General features: G+C 44.0%; 1 protein-coding gene across 1 annotated transcript; it reads right to left on the bottom strand.

Moving 5' to 3' along the window:
- Positions 1-642: 642 nt before the first annotated feature.
- FAM149A (family with sequence similarity 149 member A) lies at positions 643-21972 on the bottom strand. Its single transcript, XM_042983006.1, has 13 exons — positions 21868-21972; positions 21472-21610; positions 18147-18289; positions 16439-16564; positions 14558-14728; positions 13529-13719; positions 12578-12729; positions 8795-8898; positions 8105-8314; positions 4944-5064; positions 3567-3695; positions 3154-3232; positions 643-1062 (listed from the first exon to the last, which is right to left on the bottom strand). The coding sequence occupies exons 2-13, from the start codon at positions 21571-21573 to the stop codon at positions 989-991; spliced, it is 1602 nt and encodes a 533-aa protein (XP_042838940.1). The 5' UTR covers positions 21574-21610; positions 21868-21972; the 3' UTR covers positions 643-988.
- Positions 21973-22816: the final 844 nt, after the last annotated feature.

The raw sequence follows: 22816 nt of genomic DNA, 5'->3' as shown, positions 1-22816 counted from the left end.
GAGCAAAGATCAGACTGTGATAAAATAAGCAGGAGGCTGCTTCAGGGCTTCCCTCCAGTGGATGAACACCTTCACCCGCAGGCAGCAAATAGGAAACCATACACGGTATGTGGAAATTAGGTTTCTAGTCAGCTTTAAAAGTCAATAAATTTGGAACACTTTTGGATAGACTGCCTGAGGCCGAGCATGAAAACCAGCAAAATGAAATTGGCTCGGGAGACAGTCGCTGTCATTTCTCAAAGAGGCTCGTGACTCAAGTACTTTTTAAAAAAAGGTATAAGGGGGCACCTGGGTGGCTCAGTCTGTTAAGCGTCCGACTTCGGCTCAGGTCATGATCTCGCGGTTCATGGGTTCGAGCCCCGTGTCAGGCTCTGTGCTGACAGCTCAGAGCGCGGGGCCTGCTTCCGATGCTGTGTCTGCCCCTCCCCCACTCACACTATGTCTCTCAAAAATAAACATTAAAAAAATTTTTAAAAAGGTGTAAGAAAGTCAGCACAACGACCAGAACAATCTGAATCTTAGATAAACTGACGTACTGTACCAAAGATTGCTTTGCTATTTTCTAAAGAAGGGAGTGACATCACATCAATTAGTAACCAGGACTTCGGTGGATTAGTCACAGAATGAGACACAAAACGCATGTCAAGACACAAAGTTACAGAATGGCCCATTCCTAGGCAATATCCTCTCATCTGTTGAGTGTGTAAATACATGCACTGCTTATGTGTGTGTCTGTGTATGTGTGATTGATAAGATGATGGATTATAAACACCTATTAGATCCGAATGCTTCCAGTGAAGAAGGTCGGTGAATTTGACTTGGAGTCTCTTTACAATGCAAGGATTCAAAACTAAGCTGTTTATGTGCTTGCGTTTCTCTCCGACGGGCTCAGGTCCCACTGTCAGACAAACTGATGCGTAGTAGAATACTTGTTCTTCCATTATTCGTGTGATAAATGGCATGCTGAGACTGGCTGCTCCCAGCTCCATCAAGATGCCACTTGGAATCTCTTCCTTGAAGTCAGAGTCGTCCTCTGAAAAGATTTAGGTGGATACTGTGAACCTGAAACACCAACCACAAAGTAACGCCCATTAAACTGCTTCAAACTTCCAGCTCTCAAAAGGATGGCTTTGTACATTCAATGCAGATGATATTTTTTTTTTTAAAAAGAAAACCGAAATACTTTGATGTTGCTTTTACATAAACCGGGAAATATGCAAAAACTGCCATCGATGGTCCTGAGAGGAAGGAAGGGAGGGAGGGAGGGAGGGAGGAGGGAGGGAAGGAAAGGAGGGAGGGGGGAGGGAGGGAGGGAGGAATCGAAGAAGGAAGGAAGGAAGGAACGAAGGAAGGAAGGAAGGAAGGAAGGAAGGAAGGAAGGAAGGAAGGAAGGAAGGATGGATGTTGTTCCCCTTCTCCACTAAGCCTAAGTTCTGGCCCTGTGTCCTCTGAGAGCTGGTGGCTTTGCTAGCACCTTCTACCCTGAGGTGGATCCCAGGAAGCCGAGTAGTGAGTTCTGGTGGCCTACTGGCTTCATGGGGGCAGAAGGAATGTCAGCTGCCTTAAGAGACCCTTGCCACTGTTGGGGATTCCCCTCAGCTTCTCCCTTTCTCTTTTTCTTCTGCCACAGAACAAATGTTAATAAATTAATAGTTCCTGGTGCTTTTTGACCTGGAAGCAAAGGTTAAGATATGACATGCCTGCTTGTCAGAAAGAAAGAAAATAAGTTCTTAGAATTACAGAAATACCTCTTATGTACCTCAGTTATTTCTACAGCCATGAGAAAAGCTCCTGACGGTCGGTAATAATAGTCACAAGACTCCTGATAAGAGAATATACTGACTTAGTATGGGGAGTAAATTAAATGTGCAGATTTCAAACGAATTCAGAACCCAGTTCCCTCTCGGAACCTCTAATCCTGGTGCCCAGGAAACTATTAGACAGCTCCACTTAGCATCCTGCGGTCAAGATCTCCAAAACGAAACTCATCGAAATTCTCTGCGTCCCCTCTGCCGGCACCACTGTCTACTGACCATCCAGGGGATCGGTCTCGTGTACCACGTGATGCTCATCCCGATTTGCGTGGCTCACGGCCCCTCCGGGCCGCCCCTCGACCCTTTACCCATCTGCACAGCCAGCCGGTGGTCCTGCTCACCTCTCTCACGGTCCCCTCATCTTCCCCACTACACTGAGCGTTCCTCGAGAGAATCTGTAAAAGGCTAAAGCATCTGTGACATCACTATGCCACAGAACTACAGAAGGGCTGACGTAAACAGTGATAAAATTAGCGTGTTGTCACAATGCTTCAGTTTTACTAGACTTATGTGTAAACTGTAGCATTTGCCTTAACACAGCAAGTTACCCTGTGCATTTCACATGACCTATAGTCCCAATGACTCCTAATTCTTGAACAAACAACATATGCCTAGAATCTAGCGAGGTCCTCTCTGTACATTTTTCCAGCGATGGCTTGATCAACCCAGACTATTATAAAAAGAAGAAACTGAGGCCCAAGAAGGTTGAGGCTCTCCTAAGATAGCTCAGTGAGTGGGATGGAAACCTGGCATTGGGTTCCAGAGTGGCACAGTTCATGATAATACTATGTTGCCTCCTTAAACAAAAATACTGGTAACAGTTTTGAGAATTAAAACATCACTGGCCTGCGTTCGGACTAGAAACTTTACTCTAAAAATAGCTACTGGGCTGAAAATAAGTATTTATCTGTGAAACTCTCCATTCTAAAATACTTAGAATATTTGTATTAATTTTATGGAGCATTTTTATAAATTAGATCTTTAAAGGGAATTAAGAGGAGGGTGTGATGAGAAAACATGAAAACTGTTATTGTGGAGAGAGACACTGATTTGTCATGAGACTCCTAAGGCAGCATTTTCCTTTTTCTGAGAGTGAGTCCCCAGTTTAATGCAGAGCATCTGGGCATTTTCCCCTTTATGACTAACAGCAGGCAAGGGCTTATCTTTGAAGTTTGGCTCTTTCTAGAGACTTCTGTGTCTGGCCATGGGTGACAAACACTTGTAATTTGCTCTTACATGGTCAAAAGAGTCCTACTTAGGTAGATGATCTTCCATTTCTCTTTCCAAAACTTGAAACTTCACATCACACCTCATTTATTTACATGTGGAGAAAACTGACCTGTCAACAGACTCTGACTTGTCCATGTGTGGCCAGCAAATTCCATCAGAGTCAGTGAACCTTTTCGAGGAGTATCTAACTGTCAGAAGAAAAATAAAATGAGGAGTGAGCTTTATTGTTACACATATTTTTTTTTAAAACAAGATTCTTTTTTTTTTTTAATGTTTATTTTTGAGAGGGAAAGAGAGAGAAAGACTGTGAGAAGGGGCAGAGAGAGAGAGGGAGACACAGAATCAGAAGCAGACTCCAGGCTCTGAGCTGTCAGCACAGAGCCCGACGTGGGGCTCGAACCCACGCGCTGTGAGATCTCCACCTGAGCTGAAGTCAGACACTTAACCGCCTGGGCCACCCAGGCTCCCCGCATTGTTTCAGACATTTTTAAAAGTCAACTTTATGGTTAACAGACAACCTACCCGAAATGTATGGGTTGTGCTGGGTCTTGAAAACTGTTCCACGGTCAGAGATCTTTCTCGAAGAGGCGAGCGTTCCAAACTGTCAGGTACTGCACTAAACACACGGTTCTGTGGATGCCTCCCTCTGTACTAAATAAAGGATAATATGTTTCGGTTTCAGGTAAACGCAATCCTTAAAAAAGACAAAAGAAGATTCCTTTCTTTGTGTTTCAACCATTCACTCATTTATTCATCCATTCACTCCCTTATATTTGAAACTTTTATTTAGATACTGGGAAGTATAACATCTATCAAGCATAAATGTCAAAACACAAGTTGATTATGTCATTTTATTATTTAACCCGATAAAGCAAGTGTCCTAATAGATAAATACGGACTAAAAACCCGAACCGCATAAAGTACTCAATATTAAATTATAATAGAAATGTAATTTTGCATTTATTTCATTTTTTTTTGATGTGATGTCCGCCTTCCTTTATGATTTTACTCTAAGCCACGACATTCTAAGGTTACACACGAAAGCTGTGCAATTCTTGCCTTTCTAGGAATGGATTCTGCCGCTGCACTCAGGGAAGCAAAGGAATGCAAGAGAAAACATTCCATCGGTTTTTCTCCTTAGGCTTTTTAGGTTCCCACGACTGGGGACCTTCTGTGTTTTATGAAATAGAGATGAGTTAGTTACTCGTATGAGAGCGAAGTGGCGCGTCATTGTAACTGTGGGGGGGACATCTGGTGATGCACACCAGCAGCCCCACACCTGCCCCACACCTTTTGCCATCACGTGGCTGCGTTGAGCCTGGGTGAAGAAGACATTCCCTCCGCACTGCAACGGACATGGTGCCCCTGAGCCGTAAACATGAGAGCTGATAAAAATGGCAGGGGCGTTCTACAGAGCTCTTACTTTATGCAGGCGTTATTTCCCATCTATAAATTCATGTCATCCTTATATCAGTCCTTTGAGGAGGGAATCACTGTGGCCCTTCTACGGGTCAGAAAACAAAGGCGCAGGGAGATTAATTTCTACTACGTTAATTTCTACACTACATTTGGGTGGCCGGGTTCAAACACAGATCTCCCTGTCTCCTGACCTAACCTTCATGCTATTTTCTTTGCTATACCATCCTGTCAGATTTTCTTTGACACCTGGACTTTCTGATTCGGTTCAAATCAGGTTTTCATTTCGCACGACAGTGAATTAACCCTCCCACCTCCCGTCAGTTCTCGCATGCCAGTTATTTTCAGGAAGCAGATTATGGAGACATTTTATGTTACTTGAGTTCGTACTTGGCCCCGGAAGGGCCAAAATTATATTGTGGCTGTTTGTTTTGCAGTAGACGATCTAAATGGTGCACTTAAATATAATGAAATGTGTCTTACAGGAACAGGTCGAGATCCAGGAACTGCCACATTCTGCCCACCAGTCTCTGAGCCTATGGGGGGTAACCTGCTCCTTGAGGCCTGAGCCGGTGGGGAGGACCCCCGGTCTATGCCAGTTTGCCTGTAAACACAACAACATGTAACTGAGCACCCAGGTGCAGAGACAGGGGGACAGACCTCACCACAAAGCTCCTCATCGGAACTGGTAATCACAGCTGCCTTTCAAAAGAAATGTTCGAGGAGAATGAGCAGAGTGCGGGAAAGACAAATGTAAAGAGGGGGACTGACCACCAGCTCCGGTCACCTTCTCCTTGCTCGGCAGTGACTGTCGAACTGTATTTACTGACTGCTCTGCGATGCTAGTCCCTGTACAGGATACGGAAATAATTGAAGGTCTGGTTCCTCCTCTTAAGGAGCTTGTAAGTTACTGAAAACCCATGAAGTTATTAGAGAACAATGTAATCAGTTGATGTAATGAAGGGCTATGGTAAACGATTCTAAATAGAAGTGCTGTAGAAATTGAGAGAACGGGGCGATCAATGAAGGATAAAATTAATTACCAAGGTGTAGGGCCTCGATGAGGAAAACTATAAAACTTTATGTAAGGGCATTAAAAGGAGAGCCAAGATACGTTCTCTGATGAGAAAGCTAAATATTGTGAAAGCGTCGGTCATCCCTACATTTGTAATAGATTTAATGCCATCAGGTTCAATGTGATACTTTTCGTTTTTGAATTTGACCACCAGATCATAGACTTTGTCCGGAAGGGTGAGGAAAGGTTCAGATGATAGACATTCCCCACCAGATACTAACATGGAAAGACTGTCTGGTTCATGCACAAGAATAGAAATGGATATTCTACAATAAGATTCCAATTCATTGATTCGTTAATAATCAAGTTATGAAAATTAAAATATGACCATACTGGCTATCAAGTTTTAAAATACACATACTACCCATAGTTTAGAGGCTGCAAGGAAAGAGTTTCACGTCCTGCCAGTGGGACTATAGATTGTTAGAACCATTCTGGGAAGAGCCTTGGAAAAAGATGTGAAGAGTTGTAAAAATATCCATAATCTTTGACCCGGTAGCTTTACTTCTAGGGTTGTACCAACAGGAAAAACAATTTAAAGACATCCTTATTGGGATTTATATGAAATGATACTCTACACCTGAAACTAATATTACACTGTTTGTTAACTGGAATTTAAATAAAAACTTAAAAGATTTACATAAAATGATGTCCCCTGTACATTATAATAGTGAAAATATAGAAGGAAAAGTTCCAGTAATAGCGAAATATTTCACAAATTATCACATACCCATACGTTATCTCTAGTCATTAAAATCACGCTTTCACAAATATTTAACAATGTGGAAAATAGGAATAATGTTAAGTGAAAAAAATATGAAAAAAGCTGTATTAGTAGGAAAACGTAGTATTAGAAAAAAGATAAAGGAAAGAAAAGAAGAAACGTAACCATAGATAAACTTGGTAGTGAATTTATCAACAGGTATCATTTTTACATTTCTAGGTATTAGGCATATGGGTGACCTTTGACACCTACTTGTAGTTTTGGTACTATTCTAATGTTCCACTGTGAACTTGTAGTACTTTGATAGAAAAAAGCAGGTTACTTTGCTAAAAGTGAAAGGGCACGAACAAAATCCCCACAAGGGAAGGACCAGCACAGCTGGCATGGTTGTGGGTCAGACAGAAAAAAAGGCTGAACCCAGTCAAGGCGGGTGATCAGAAGTAATGGAAACAGGTATGCATATCAATGAGGGTGACACTGACCCCCAAGGGGCAAACGCTGGTTATTGGTGGGACAGACAAACCAACCCTTACTTTTTTTATGCATAAAACACAGACATACAGAACAGTACATAGACTGTACGGTATATTTGTGGCATTAAAATTCCACAGGTGAGGGAGGAATTAGGAAAGATCGTCTAAAAGGGCTTCTTAGTATGGCAGTAATATAAAAAAAAAAAAAAACAGTTGAAAAACACGGGTCTATGGTGTACGGATAGGAAGGGGCAGAATATGAAGGGAAGGTATAGTTGGAGGCACAGATTTCAACAGAAAATACAAAAGGTTTCGGATGAAACCTGTTTGTGGAGCCCAGGGGGGCTGGGAGGAGGAGGAAAGGGCCAGCAATGTGCCAGTGACTGGGGCATGGGGTCAGGGGTCCCAAGTGACCACAGTGGAACTGGAGGAGGGGAAGAGCTCTTGAAAAGAACTACCAGAGCAAATAACCCCGGATAACCCAAACACCAGAAATATCAGTTCCAGAGGGTGAAAGACACAGTAATCCATCACAAAGCTGAACATGGCTCTGTGTAATACATCCAGAAAAGTCCAGTTGCTGGTTAAGCACTGGCAGCTGATAATGCACCCCATCCCTGCAGGGGGAGCCTAAGGCAGCCCCCTTAATGACTCCCTCCCTTGCTGCAGGAAGCCTGGGGCCAGTGGTCCGGGGGGTAGGGGGTGGAGGTCTCGGAAGCTGCATAGCACCTCGGGGGAGCCCCAGGCTCTGCCTCTCCTTCCTGGGAGCTTTGGCGAGTTATGCAACTTCTCTCAGCCTCTGTCTCCTCCTCTTGGATCTGGGATCCCATGAGTACTAACTCAAAAGATTTGTGGCAGGGAAAAAGTCAAATAATAAATGTGACTTGTCCCACTGGTGCTGGTAACAGAAAGCTGTCGACAAACACTAGCTGTTATTAATGTAAAGACTGCTGGACACTTGAGTAAGTGATAAAGCTGGGCTGCTCCCCAGTACCTCTGTAATAAAGGAAAAGACAAGTTCCTTTCTAGCAGGGCAATGATTTGATGTCGAACCCTAAGGTCAAAAGCTTTTCTGAAAGTCCCCCACACAGAGTGAAACACAGCCTTAGAGATAAAAAAGAACGAACAGTCATACTACTCCTGAAACCAACGTTACACTACATGTTAACGGACTAGAATTTAAATAAAAACTGGAAAGACACAAACGCAGGTTCTCTGCCTGACTTTACTTTCCAGCACGCAGCTTAACTACACTACCGAAACACATTTCGTGGGAAATATTCAAATTAATGAACTATTTAGAAGGTGTCCACCTGTCTCTATCCTCCGTCACGTGTGGCTTCTGGTTCCCCAGGAGAGAAACGAGACTTACGGCTTTGTTCCCCTTAGAACTTCATCGCTGCACACACTGGGGGTTTTCATCCTCTGGGAGTCTGAAGTGAGAGAAGGCAGCCTCAGATGTGCAGGCGTCTTCCTTGCGGAAGCGTGGAGTCCGCGAGCATCTGAGATTCGTCCCAGACGGTGCCGGGCCAAAGACGGAGCACTGGCCCCCACACCCAGTGATTTGCCTTCTTGTTCATTCCTGGGGGCGGGAGGGGTGGGGGGGGAAGCCAAATTAATTACTCAGCTTGTAAGCATTAGGTGAACAGGGCATAGATAGATGTGCCCATTACGAGGCACTGTCTAGAAGAGTGCCCGCCTCAAGCAGATACTTCTGAATATTGGCTGAACGAATGGACAGACTATCATTTCCAATTCAACTTCCATCCCACTGAAGAATCGTCCACAGGAACATAAGGTCTAAGGTCCTCCCTGACTGCAATCACACAGTATAGCCCAGAAGATTAAGAATTCACAGCTATCTTCCCCTTATCTATTGACCCTCACCTAACGGTAAGTCACTTTTGTGGCTGCTATTGGAGCAGTGCGTTTTCATTCTCACACATGGCTGTATCCTTCCCTGAGTGTGCTCAGACACGCCTAGCACGCGGACTTCTGCAGGCCTCATGCTCAGGTGCATGCAGCCTAGAGTGCAGGCTGCATCGTTATTTCGCATACGTACTGCGTTCTATCCGCAAAACAGGTAGGTCTCTGCTGAAGTGGTTTTGCTTGAATTGTCATCACACAACTCAAATCACTATAAAAGTTGTTGGAGAAGCGATGAACCTGAGAAGAGTAAAAACAGTGAAAGTTAAAAGGCAGCCAGTGCCAATGCAAGAAGTGGCAAGAAGGGAGGGAGAAGTTTCTGGAATCCGGCAAGGGGAGCTGCAGGGAGAAACGCCACCAACCACTGCGACCTGGCAGAGAGGCCAGGAGTGAACAACGTCCCACGTTCTGCTCCCGTGTTGAGCTCCGAGAGCTACTTGGGGTGAAGGAGACCTCCAGACAGCCAGAATGTACCAGCGGCCAGGGCATACCAGGGTGAAGAACGTAGAGAGAGAATCTGGAGAAGCAAAGATAGGGCACCCCAGCTCCTATCTGGCCTGCTCCCAGAGGAAGTCCTTCACAGCTTGAGGAAGGTAGCTGCCAGGAAGGGCACAAGAGCCTAGGAAGAAACCCGAACACGAGACGTCAGACCCTTAAATTTGAATCCCAATTCTAACCGCTTCCGGACTGGTGGTCTTGGGAAGCTTACTTGGTTCCTGAAGGTTTAATTCCCTAATCTTTAAGTCCAGAATACTGATACATACTTTGTATGAGAATTAAGTTGAATAACACTGGGAAAGCACAAAGAGCTAAATAATCCCGAATTCCCTATTTGGTCCCGCAATATGACCAGCTAGGATGTAAAACAACATTTGATTCAGGCAAACAGGATTTCTGAACTGGAATCATATTCTAGTTCGAGAATAGATGTAGCAAGCACAAGCACATTTTCCCCCATGCTGAACATGTAAAAACAAAAAAATGTTAGCGGAATAAATTAAGACCCATTGTCATTACTGCTAGAACACTTTGACTATTTCAAAACAGGCTCTAATAATATTTTATTTTCAACTTTGTCATCCATTCATTTCCTTTTAACGTTGATCCAAATGAAAACAATGAATCAGCTGTAAAAAAAAATTTTTTTGAAGCCCATTAAAGCTATAAAAAGAGGGTGGCCTGGATGACTCAGTCAGTTAAGTGTCCAACTCTTGATTTCAGCTCAGGTCATGATCTCATGGTTTGTGAGTTCAAGCCCCACATCGGGCTCTATGTTGACAGCCGGAGCCTGATCAAGATTCTCCCTCTCTCACTGCCCCTCTCCTGCTTGCACCCTCTCTGTCCTTCTCAAAAATAAAAAAATAAAAGCCACAAAAAGAAAATACTTGTAAAAAAAACTCCTTAGATTGAAAACTTTCCATATTTTTCGAGCTTAGTTACATTTTGCCTAATACTTATAGATTCTTTTCTATGTTGTCATCAGCCACCCATTTTTATGCGATTCATACTGCGTATGTGAACATGCAAAGTGGGAACCAATGCTGATCCTGCCAGAGCAGTTTAAAAAGCCCAGAGAAAAATACAATTAGCGGAAGCATTCTGAAAGTGTATTTTGAACAGCAAAAGCAAAGAAGTCTTACTGCAAAGCCCTTACACTACAGAGTAAAACAACCCTATTAGATATTTCTATTTTATTTGTTTTTTTTTTAATGTTTATTTATTTTTGAGAGAGAGAGAGACAGAGTGTGAGCAGGGGAGGGGCAGAGAACGAGAGGGAGGCACAGAATCTGAAGGCTCTGAGCTGTCAGCACAGAGCCCCACACGGGGCTCGAACCCACGAACAGTGAGATCATGACCTGAGCTGAAGTTGGACACTTAACCAACTGGACACTTAACCAACCTAGATATTTCTATTTTAAACTACCACTCCCTGACGGTACATCCTATTCAGACCTGTGTTCTTCTACACTTTGCAAAGGTAGTCTGTTCGTGTGCTCCTATGCTAGATGCATAGTTTTGCCTCTGCCTTGAATATCTTCCCTTTTCCTTTCAGCCTGACCAAATCTAATGTATCATTTAGGATTTGATTCAGGTATTACTCTACTTTATGGAGGGTATGCTATTTTTTTCTCCAGGGCATTTATGAGCTAAAGGATATCAAATTACAATATACAATGTGATGTGATGTGCTATGATATGATACGATACACAATTCGCATCTGGTTACAATGAAAGCTAACGCTGATCGAGTGCCTCCTCTACCCTACACGTTGTACTCAGCATCTTATCTCTTTTGCCTCTCACAGCCTCCTGACCCACAGATCCCATCGATTATGAGACTGAGGCTTTGAGGGACTGATTCAAGATCACAGAGCTCGTAAATTGTGCCATCGGGCCCGACACTTGTAGTTCTGTGGCTCAAACGCTCATCCACCCTACTGTCTACTGGCCGCCTCACCTTGCCTGTGTGCCTGTGTGCGTGTGTGCAGTCTTGTTTGGCCTGGCTCGACTCCCTCCAGCTAAACTGCATGTACCTCAAGACCAGGAAACCCCTCCTGTCCTTTTTCTCTGCTCCCCACCCGCACAAGATAAGCTGTGCAAAACATAAAGTCCAAACTCTTTAGTGTTACTGAAGGTCTCCCATGGGCAAGATCAGCCTTTCCAGCCCCACCCGCCACTAGATCTTTGATTAAGGAAGCAATTCAAGAAAAATGTCCTGAATGCCTAGAACGCACTAGGCTTTGCATTAGGAACTCTCACCTGTTTACAGAATTTTATCCTCACAGCAATACCTTGGACAACGTCTTATCATCATTCCCTAGGTAAAGGAAACTCAACTTTGGAACAGTTAAGTGACACGTCCCAAATAGTTCCTCCATAGTTTCTTGACTCTCACTACCCTGGTCTTGACCCAATGCCCCCGGTGGTCCAAGCATCCCCACCTTTAACCCTGCCCCGTCCAATCACTGTTCTCCAAACACACCCTCCCACTCCCCCATGCCTCTGCTTGGCCTGAAATGACCCACACAGACCTCCTGCCCGTGCAAGCCCTACTTGCTTCTTCGTGGTTCTGTTCAAATTTCACCTCCAACCTAAAACATCAAGGCTCGAGCTCAGGTCAGGATGAATCATTCTCTCCTTTATTCTCCTGAGGCCTTGTTTTGCACAGAACTGACCCAATGTATTGCATCTGACGTGCATTATGCTTTTCTTTCTACTTGATCAGGGACTATGCTTCGTTCATGTATATGATTGATACAACTGAATACACCTAATACAGTGCACTTAACGTAAACTCAATAAATGTTGAATGGATCCAACATATTCTCAGTGACTTTTTTTTTTTTATCATTTTGGAGGGAAGACAGGAGAACATCTGGATTCTTCATATTGGCTAGAAATGCTGGGGAAAAGCATTTTTTCTCTTTCAAAATATGGATGGGCATCTGGGTGGCTCAGTCGGTTAAGCCTCTGACTTCAGCTCGGGTCATGATCTCGTGGTTCGTTGAGTTCAAACCCTGCGTCGGGCTCTGGGCTGACAGCTCAGAGCCTAGAGCCTGAATCAGATTCTGTGTCTCCCTCTCTCTGCCCTTCCCCGCTCTCTCTCTGTCTCTCTCTCTCTCAAAAATAAACAAACATTAAAAAAAATTTTTTAAATAAAAATAAAAATATGTAAACAGTTCTACAGCTCAATGCAGGTGGGAAGTCTCAAATCTGAGTGTCTCTATTCAAGAATATGGTGATGCTACTAAACTCTATACACAAATTATTTTTATTTTTATTTTATTTTTTTTCCACAAATTATTTTTAAAGTAGTCCAATTGACAGACCCAAATACTCGATATAGAAAGGCAGGCACTCTGACGTAAAGGCCATAAAATACTGAAGGAAAGAGAGAGACTGGTAGAAAAACACCTACCTGAGGTGGATTAAGATGAGAAGCCAGGGATATACTTCGGGCTTCAGAGCTTCTGGATGGGGGAACACTCGACGCATCAGTGTTCGTACGAGATATGAGCGTAAGTGGAGATTTATTCTCAGCTACTTTCAATTTTTCTTTCTGTTTCTTTCCTTCCAAGTCAACGACAAAAAAAAAAAAACACCAGTATTATTAGGAAACATATTATCTAACATAGGTACTTAACATTCTCTGTTCTAAGAGAATATTTGTTCTGGAGTTACCGTGAGTCTACGATGGCCACTGAGCCTTGTATAACACGGAGATCCCACAAGGCAATTGCCTGATGTGATGCTTCCCACACACACGTTCTATCATTTCGGTGGTAGGTAGAAAACTAGGGATTATACGCTGGGGCAAGAAAAATTCTTGGTTTTGTATAATATCCCAACTAATCTTTTGGTTGGAAAAGAATATATTTAAATTAACATGACCACTACCCTACTGATCACACAACATTAGCCAGTGTTGTCCATTACTGGCATTTCTAGGATTTATTTCTTCTCGATCTCAAGTAGCTTCTAGAACATTTTACTAGGTTAAATGAAGTAACTGTACAATTATCTGTGTTTCCATTTTACTTTACAAAAACATGCCATAAACACTTAAAAACCAACATCCCAGTATTAGAGAGGTTATCCTATTATTAGAGATTTTTAAAGGGACTTTTAGCTCCTTTCTTGTGTATTTCTAGGTTACCGTTCCAAAAGTGCACACATATTATTTTTAGAACTCAAAAAATGATGATGTCCCCTTTGAAGGGATTAAAGATCACGTGTGAACGAGGGTGGAAAACTCACTTCTCTTCTCACCCAAACATATCCCAGGTGTGGCCATGCTGGGTGGGGCCACCAAGCTGGGCAACAGGGGTCATTTTTCTTTTCACTGGGGACACACGCTTCAGATAAGTACCTGGGAGTGTAACTTCCCAATTTTTTCTAACCAGCTCTTCCAATAGTTCTACCACATTTGTCCAGACATGATCAAACACTTCCGCAGCCACCGAATCTTTGATACAGTCGTGAGGAGAAACGGGAGGAAGTCCGTGTTTATGCCACATCCTATGACGATGAACTGATTTCTGTTCAAGACATTCATCACCCCTAAGAACAAAACCCACTCTAATTACTAAAAGTATCAGTGGTTCAAGTTAAAACAGTGCTATCTATCTATCTCTCTATCCATCCATCCATCCATCCATCCACTATGCATGCATGCATATATTATGCATATATAAATAAACATAACATCCTGTTTTAAACAGTACATTGTTACTTTTTAATGCTACCAATTTTCAATCACAAGGCCAATTTTTATTATTCCATCTTTGTAGCTTTTATCTAGGAACCAATTTAAGCCTCTGTATCTAGTGCAGAGACGGGGCCTTCCCTTGTGCCCTTCTGGGCAGCCTGGAGCCCTCAGGTGGCCTTGTCCACTTCCGCCAGAATGCCAAACACACTTCTTGTTTCCTATCTGTGCCATATGGTCAAAACACAAAGGGGAGCACTGATCTAGCACAGACACATCCTGTTAGGAATCTAAAAACTTTTCGGGCACCTGGGTGGCTCAGTCGGTTAAGCGTCCGACTTCAGCTCAGGTCATGACCTCACAGTCCATGAGTTCGAGCCCCGTGTCGGGCTCTGTGCTGGCAGCTCAGAGCCTGGAGCCTGCTTTGGATTCTGTGTCTCCCTCTCTCTCTGCCCCTCCCCTGCTCATGCTCTGTCTCTCTCTGTCTCTCAAAAACGAGTAAACGTTAAAATTTTTTTTTTAATTAAAAAAAACAAAGGAATCTAAACACTTTGGGGAGTATATTACTCTCAAAAGAATGGAAAATCGTTTGGACAAGAAAAACTACGCAAAACACCAAATGAGCAGATAATCAAAATAAATGCCAAAAAAGTTAACATTATACTAAGTCAATGTCAAATAAATTCTATTTACTCTTCTTTTCTGTCAAAAGCAAAATATTCTTCCATCTTTCCATCCGCATCGTAAACCTCTTCTTCCAGGGGTGAACCTGCTGAACAGGCAGCAGGCCGCGTGCAAGCGGGGCCTGGCAGTGCCGGGGAAGAGCATGCCCCTGGGAGTATCTGAGAGCCGGAGATGCACAGCCTGTGGGGAAAGAGCAGAGCCTCCGTGAGGGCGTGTAGAGCGTCAAGAATTCGATGCTTGCAGGATCTGGGCGAGTCTTTATCCATAAAGTACAGAATCCCAAACAAACAAACAAACAAACAAAATCATTGATTATCACATTCGATAAAAGTCGTATCCTTAAAAGCAACATTTTAACACGGGCATCAGTCAACATTTAAGGGCCTCTTAAAAGCTTAACTTACTCTATGAGTTTGCATCCCTTTTGCCGTAGTGAAAGGACGTCCTGGCACAGTCCCAACTATGTGTGACTGGCATGGAGAGATTTATCAAAATCTGTTGGTGAGCCAGAGAAGACGGGATAGAGCTTTATTCCTTCTGCTGTTGTGATGGAGCTTGGGATCCATCACAAGGGGTCAGTTTTGGGTTTGGCATTTAGCAAAAGGTTTCCCATCTAACCTTCAAAAGTTAACTCCCTTGATATCGTCATCCTCCTCATCACCATCAATTTATTTATTTTTCTAACTATAATTTATTGTCAAGGTAGCTAACATAACAGTGTATACAGTGTGCTCTTGGTTTGGGGGGTAGATTCCCACGATTCATCACTTACATACACCCAGTGCTCATCCCAACGGGTGCCCTCCTCGATGCCCATCACCCATTTTCCCCTCTCCCCCTCCCACCCTATCAACCTCAGTTTGTTCTCTGTATTTAAGAGTCTCTTACGGTTTGCCTCCCTCACTGTTGTAAACTATTTTTTCCCCTTCCCTTCCCTTCCCTCATGGTCTTCTGTTAAGTTTCTCAAGTTCCACATATGAGTGAAAACATATGTATCTGTCTTTCTCTGCCTGGCTTATTTCACTTAGCATAATACCCTCCAGTTCCATCCAGGTTGCTGCAAATGGCCAGATTTCATTCTTTCTCATTGCCAAGTAGTATTCCATTGGATATATAAACCACATCTTCTTTATCCATTCTTCAGTTGATGGACATTTAGGCCCTTTCCATAATTTGGCTCTTGTTGAAAGTGCTGCTATAAACATTGGGGTACATGTGCCCCTATGTATCAGCACTCCTGTATCCCTTGGGTAAATTCCTAGCAGTGCTATTGCTGGGCCCTAGGGTAGATCTATTTGTAATTTTTTGAGGAACCTCCACATTGTTTTCCAGAGCGGCTGCACCAGTTTGCATTCCCACCAGCAGCGTAAGAGGGTTCCATTTCTCCACACGTTCGCCAACATCTGTTGTTTCCTGAGTTAATTTTAGCCACTCTGACTGGTGCATCACCATCAACTTAGAATGAGAAGCATCCTGTGAAAAAATGCTCTGCCCCTGCCCTTCCCTAAAATCTAAGCTTCCAAAATCAGTGGGGCCAAAGCTCACGGCTAAGACAGACATGGGAAGAGTATAACTAACAGGAAATTAAAAATGAAAACAAAAGGGGGCGCCTGGGTGGCTCAGTCGGTTAAACTTCTGACTCATGGTTTCGGCTCAGGTCGTGATCCCAAGGTGTGTGAGTTTGAGCCCTGCCTGGGGCTTCATGCTGGCAGTCAGTGCAGAGCCTGCTTGGGGTTCTCTCCCTCTAATTCTCTCTCTCTGCCCCTCCCCAGCTCGCTCTCTCTCAAAATAAATAGACCTAAAAAATAAATAAGTAAATAAGTAAATAAGAAAAAAGTATCACTAAAATGAAATTAAAAATACTTTCGAAAGTAACTCATAGGAACCTACTCTCTGCTGTTGTGCTTGTGCCCGCAGGCATCCAGGAAGGGTGTGTGGACCGTGGAACTAGGCTCATCGCCCTGGAAATGTTGGAATCCTTCATCAGTCGGCACTACGAGCTGTCTTCCTAATACTCTGCGCCGGGGGGAGAAAAAAAGAAAGAAAGAAAGAAAGAAAGAAAAAAGAAAAAAGATGGGAAATTACTAACACTTTTGATTCGGAAAAAGGCAAACACGTTTTGCAGTGTTCCAAGTCAGATGAAATGATGCTTTGAAGGCGTGTGTATGAAGTGACGAGGCACATGCCGGTCCATGAGAAGCACGATGGTGTCACGGAAAAAGCACAGGCTTCGAGGGAGCAGGACGGGCTGTTCTCGCCACTGACGCAAAGATCGGAGGCAAAGTTCTCGGGCTCTCTGAGCCACTGATTTCACTGGTTTGTTTTTTGTATGAAAGCGATACTAATAGTTACCTCTAGGGCTGAGGGGTGGCTTAGAGATGCCAGAGCCAGACATCTAGGGTAAGGCTGGGCACACAGGGGCTCTCTATGCATGTTAACTAATATCCACGTAATGAATAAACCTGTATAAATATACGTACCAGGCTTATATTCCTTGCAGTCTTTCCTTTTTCCACCCTCCCCTCCTTCGTTTTCGTCTGAACTATTTAAGACAGGAGTGGTGGGGGCAGGTCTGAGCTCCTGGCTCTTGGGTGACTGCCCTGTGCTAGAAAAGTCAGCACCCACAATGAGTACCGGTGGGCGTACTATGCCCTTCAAGACAGAGGGCTGATGAAGGACGGAATAGAGAAGACTTAAAAACTACTGAGTCAAGATTTCTTTTAAGTTACCTACTTGAGGTAACCAGAAAATCCCTCAACATTTGTAGGGGTGTTCTATCTAATCTATTCTCTCCAGATGTAATACAAAGGAACTTCAGATAACGGAGATGGATTTTTCTCCTAAGTGCATCTGGCTGAATAATTGAAGGAAGAAAACCTTTTCTCCATACCCAGTCTATATTCTCCAGCTTTGCTATTGCAAACTAAGCTATCCTTGGGGCACCTGGGTGGCTCATCAGTTGAGCATCTGACTTCGGCTCAGGTCATGATCTCACGGTTCATGGGTTCGAGCCCCACGTTGGGTTCTGTGCTGACGGCTCAGAGCCTGGAGCCCGCTTCGGATTCTGTGTCTCCCTCTCTCTCTGTTCCTCCCCACCCTGTACTCTCTCTGTCTCTCAAAAATAAATAAACGTTAAAACAAATTAAAAAAAAAAATAAGCTATCCTCTCTCATAAGGAATCTGGATGAGTTAGTAAAATTCAGCTATTCAATCACTTGGCAAATAATTACTCTGTTCCTCCCCGACCCCGACTCCAAAGACTGTTCTCAGCTCTGAAGACTGACGTGTTGCTCACAAACTAGTGAAGGTGAAAGGTAAAGGCTCGTTTCGACCCATTCCTGTAGTTGTCACGTATGCAAGGCCTTTCTGAAAATGAGCGAGATTTGCTTCTCGCAAATTAGGCATTGGAATGTCCCAACATTCCCTCAGACACCATTGCAAAGACTATGCGTTCTCAGTAAAGACATGTGTTCTGGATACAAATTTTGATCAGGCAATTGCTTTCAGTCAAAATATACGAACTGTATTAAACAGGTCAGGAGTAAGCAGGTGGACCCAAAACCCATTCCAGAGGATTACTGTGGAACAACTTCCCTACCTCAGATGGAGGGATCTTCTTGCCCACTCGCCGCACTCGGCCACTAGATTCTGAGTCTGAGGGCTTACTTTCCCTTCGAACAACATTTCTTCCACCTCCCAGAATAGCTGCTGTACTTTCTGCGCATTGGCTTTGTCAAACTCCTAGAACAGAAATGCACATTCAGTAGCAAGACTAAAAGTTGCAGAACTACGACGGGAGCCCGGGTGGCTCAGCCGGTTAAGTGAATGACTTTGGCTCGGGCCATGTTCTCGCAGTTCATGAGTTCAAACCCCGCATCGGGCTCTGTGCTGAGAGCCTGGAGCCTGCTTCAGATTCTGTGTCTCCCTCTCTCTCTGCCCCTCCTCTGATTGCACTCTGTCTCTCTCGCGCGCTCTCAAAAATAAATAAATTTTAAAAAATAAAAATGAAACTAAAAATAAAAAATAAAAGTTGCAGACGTGAGGCCTTCATAATCAGTAACACACATTTAAAGTGCTCCTTATTTTTTTTTTGTTTAAAAAAAAATTTTTTTTAACGTTTATTTATTTTTGAGACAGAGAGAGAGAGAGCATGAACAGGGGAGGGGCAGAGAGAGAGGGAGACACAGAATCTGAAACAGGCTCCAGGCTCTGAGCAGTCAGCACAGAGCCCGACGCGGGGCTCGAACTCACGGGCCGCGAGATCATGACCTGAGCCGAAGTCGGACGCTTAACCGACCAAGCCACCCAGGCGCCCCTAAAGTGCTCCTTATTTAGAAGGAGTACAACATGACAACAAGAATGTGGACTTTGCAGTCATTATAGAAAGGGCCATGTACCCTCTAGGGGTGATGGAACCTGAAATCGAACCCACAACTCAGCAGCAGGTGCACATTCACTTTGATACACCTGACCCAAGATGGTCAGGTCTGGTTGATTTTCACAGAACGCTGTTCAGTGTTTTCTGTTGTGCTTCCTCCCTTAAACTGATAACAAACTACATTCCCGCTACAGCAGGGGAGCTAAATTCTTTTAAAAAGCAAATAGGATAAAAAAACTACTAATATTCTCCTCCCAGGAGGGGACTGGGGGACCGAGGCACGGAGAAAGGCTTACTTTCAATTTTCTCTTTTGGCTTTTGTTGCTTATTGCAAATATTACCTACCAAAAAAGTAAGTTAAAATTTTTTTCATTATTATTTTTTTAATGTTTATTTATTTCTGAGAGAGAGAGAGAGAGAGAGACAGAGTGTAAGCGGGGAGGGGCGGAGAGAGAGCCACACACACACAGAACCTGAAGGCTCCAAGTTGTCAGCACACAGCCCAGCGTGGGGCTTGAACTCACGGAACCGTGAGATAATGATCTGAGCCGAAGTTGGACGCTCGACCAACCGGGCCACGCAGGTGCCCCGGTACATTAAAGTTTTTAAACAAAGAGCAACCAGGGGCGCCTGGGTGGCTCAGTCGGTTGGGCGTCCACTTCGGCTCAGGTCATGATCTCACGGACCGTGAGTTCAAGCCCCGCGTCGGGCTCTGTGCTGACCGCTCAGAGCCTGGAGCCTGTTTCAGATTCTGTGTCTCCCTCTCTCTCTGATCCTCCCCTGTTCATGCTCTGTCTCTCTCTGTCTCAAAAATAAATAAATGTTAAAAAAAAAAAAATTTAAACAAAGAGCAACTGTAGGGCCTGATGTAATTTCAACTCTTGAAACGGAAGCCCCAAGAATCTCTCTGGATAATTACACGAAAACATGTGCCGAAAAGAATTGCGGAACTTGGACACTATGAAGCAAGGGTCCTCAGCCTTCTTCCCACCTGCAGAGGCACAAGAGCGAGGGCAGGGGCTGTTCATCGCAGGTGCAGGAGTCCCGCCTTGTCTGAAAAGTCCTGAGTGATTGGGAGCTGACTCTTTTCCGTGTCCCTCTCACCAATGTGGGAGGCCCAGCTATGCCCCCGGCCAAGGAAGTGGACCCACGTGTGCCTGTCGAGTGGCCAACTGCTTCGAAAGAAAGCAAAGGAAGCCGGAACGCAAACCAAAAAAAAGAGCAGGAGCCAGCACTGGAGGCTCTTCCGCAGCCATTGCCCCCGTCCCCTATTCTTGGGGTCCTGGGGGGGAGAAAGGGGTGGGAGACCGTGGTGGGCAGAGCACCCAACGAAAGCCAGAGCTGGAGACTCACGTTCACACAGCTAAGAATCCCACTCCCGAAGAGAGCCAAAAGAGGGTTAAAGTTACCAGCTTCTGCCAGGATTGGAGGTGAGAGTAAAAGATGTGGTTTAGAATACTGGGGGGGGGGGGGGGGGGCGGTGCCTGGGTAGCTCAGTGGGTTGAGCGTCTGACTTCAGCTCAGGTCATGATCTCACAGTCCATGAGTTCAAGCCCCGCGTCGGGCTCTGTGCTGACAGCTCAGAGCCTGGAGCCTGCTTCGGATCCTGTGTCTCCCTCTCTCTGCCCCTCCTCTACTCACGCTCTGTCTCTCTCTCTCTCTCAAAAATAAGTAAATGTTAAAAATAAACATAAAAATTTAGAATGCTGGTGGGAAATTCCCTCATCATCGATGATTTTGTACAGTCTTTACTTCTCCACATTTTTCTAGTATTTAAGTTCCTGATTGTCAAAGCCTGTCCTGAATTTCCAGCCATAGAGAGGATACAAGAGATCATTTATAACATGGAGGGGGACGGTTGGGAAGTGGAAAACAAAACCAAAATTCTCAACAGCTAAGATTCTGGGTTATGAGATTATGAGTGATTTTTATTTTTCCTAATATTTTCTGTATTTTTAAGTTTTTCCATGTGACATGTAAATAGGTGCATATGGATGTATGTGTATCTTTCAAAGTTGGTAAAAAGTTTATTTAAAAGTAAGAAAATGAGGCACCTGGGTGGCTCAGTCAGTTGAGCGTCTGACTTTGGCTCAGGTCGTGATCTCACAGTTTGTGGGTTCAAGCCCCACGTCAGGCTCTGTGCTGACAACTCGGAGACTGGAGCCTGCTTTGGATTCTGGGTCTCCTCCTCTCTCTGCCCCTCCCCTGCTCTGTCTCTCTCTCTCTCAAAATAACTTAAAAAAAAAAAAAAAAACAACTCTTGGGGCACCTGGATGGTTCAGTCGCTTAAGCATCCGACTTCGGCTCAGGTCACGATCTCACGGTTTGTGGGTTCGGGCCCCGCGTCAGGCTCTGTGCTGACAGTTCAGAGCCCGGAGCCTGCTTCGGATTCTGTGTCTCCCTCTCTCTCTCTGCCCCTCCCCTGCTCATGCTCTCTGTCTCTCAAGAATAAATAAACATTAAAAAATTTTTTTCCAAAGTCAAGAAAGCAATTCTTCATTATAAATTGTAAGCACAGAATTGCACAAAAGATTCTGAAACCTACGTCATCTCTCCAGGAGTAAATGGAGCTCCTCTCCGTTGATAAGCCAGTGGTGGAAGTCTGTGTGCCAGACCCAGACCAAGAGTTGTGGGCACCTGCAGGCATGGGCCTTCCACTCGATGGCAACGATGATACGGATCCACTGCAGAGACACATGCAAGCAAAGTGGAAAGAGGTTATACGGGACGTGGTTCTCCTTCTCTGAGCTGCTTTTAAAACTGATTCTAAAACATTCATGCAGTGTCGCATCTCCCGACACTACAAACAAAACTGCTTTTTTGTTTTGTTTTTTTTTTTTACTTTTAGAAATGCATGGCCAATCACTGATTCTGCTTCCTGTATTCATTATGGGAACGTTTCGATTTTGCAATCAGAAGCATTGAACAAGTTAATTCTTACCAGGCATATTTATCAATGGCTTTCTGCACATTTCTTGTAAAATGTGTAGGTAAAGGATCTTCGCTTTTCACAATGGAACTGTGCTTTCCAGATCCTTCTGCCAGTCCTCTTCTGAAAAATAAAATAGGAAAACCATCTCTGATGTAATAATCGAATTTTATCCATTGAGACTTTTAAAATGTCCTTTGGCATAAAGTCGCTTCTTTCCTCCTGCTGCGTCCCCCAAACACACAAAGCGTGCATGCTTACACACGTGCTCACACACACCATATTTCCTCAAGAAACTGAAGGTCTAGGATCTTACCATCTCTATTTTTCTTAGAACAAGGTTGACATTAACCTATATGCCCCTTTATGTAAATGGGGGGGGGGGGGGGAGAAAACACAACTTTTTGTGACTTAGCCAGACCGGTAAACGTTGCCCCCAACTCTGCGCAGACACGGCCTCACTCCAAGGCAAGTGGACCATGAGCTAGATTTCACTTCCAACTTGTCCCTTGACTGGGTGCCCTTGTGATTACAAAAGCCAACCAGCCTTTCGGGAAAAACTTGATAGTTCTGTATTAACTCTGAAATGTATTAAATTCTGTTGAATCGCTAAACACATGAATGAACAGAAGAAATGATCGAAACCCGCAGACAATAGCTCATTTTAGCATGGCACCGTTGTCTGCCTAACGTGTGGCGAGTTTTAAAACATTAAAGTTAATGAAAAACAACAACAAAGGAAGAAATCTCTAAACTTTAAATAAGGTACTAAACCTGACTGGTGTAGGAGAGTTAATCATTAAAATGCCCTTTCAATGAACCTCTTAAAACATTTACTTCCCTCTTAGTCAAAGCAGCTTCCTAACATTTAACAGTAAACAACTTTCATTCTTTTATAGAAATAATAGTTTCCGATACAAATAACTCATATTCTATATCAACTGAAGATATGGCAGTGATT

Source organism: Panthera tigris, chromosome B1, assembly GCF_018350195.1.
Source record: "Panthera tigris isolate Pti1 chromosome B1, P.tigris_Pti1_mat1.1, whole genome shotgun sequence".
Lineage (NCBI taxonomy): Eukaryota > Metazoa > Chordata > Mammalia > Carnivora > Felidae > Panthera > Panthera tigris.
This window is presented reverse-complemented; position numbering and strand designations above follow the sequence as displayed.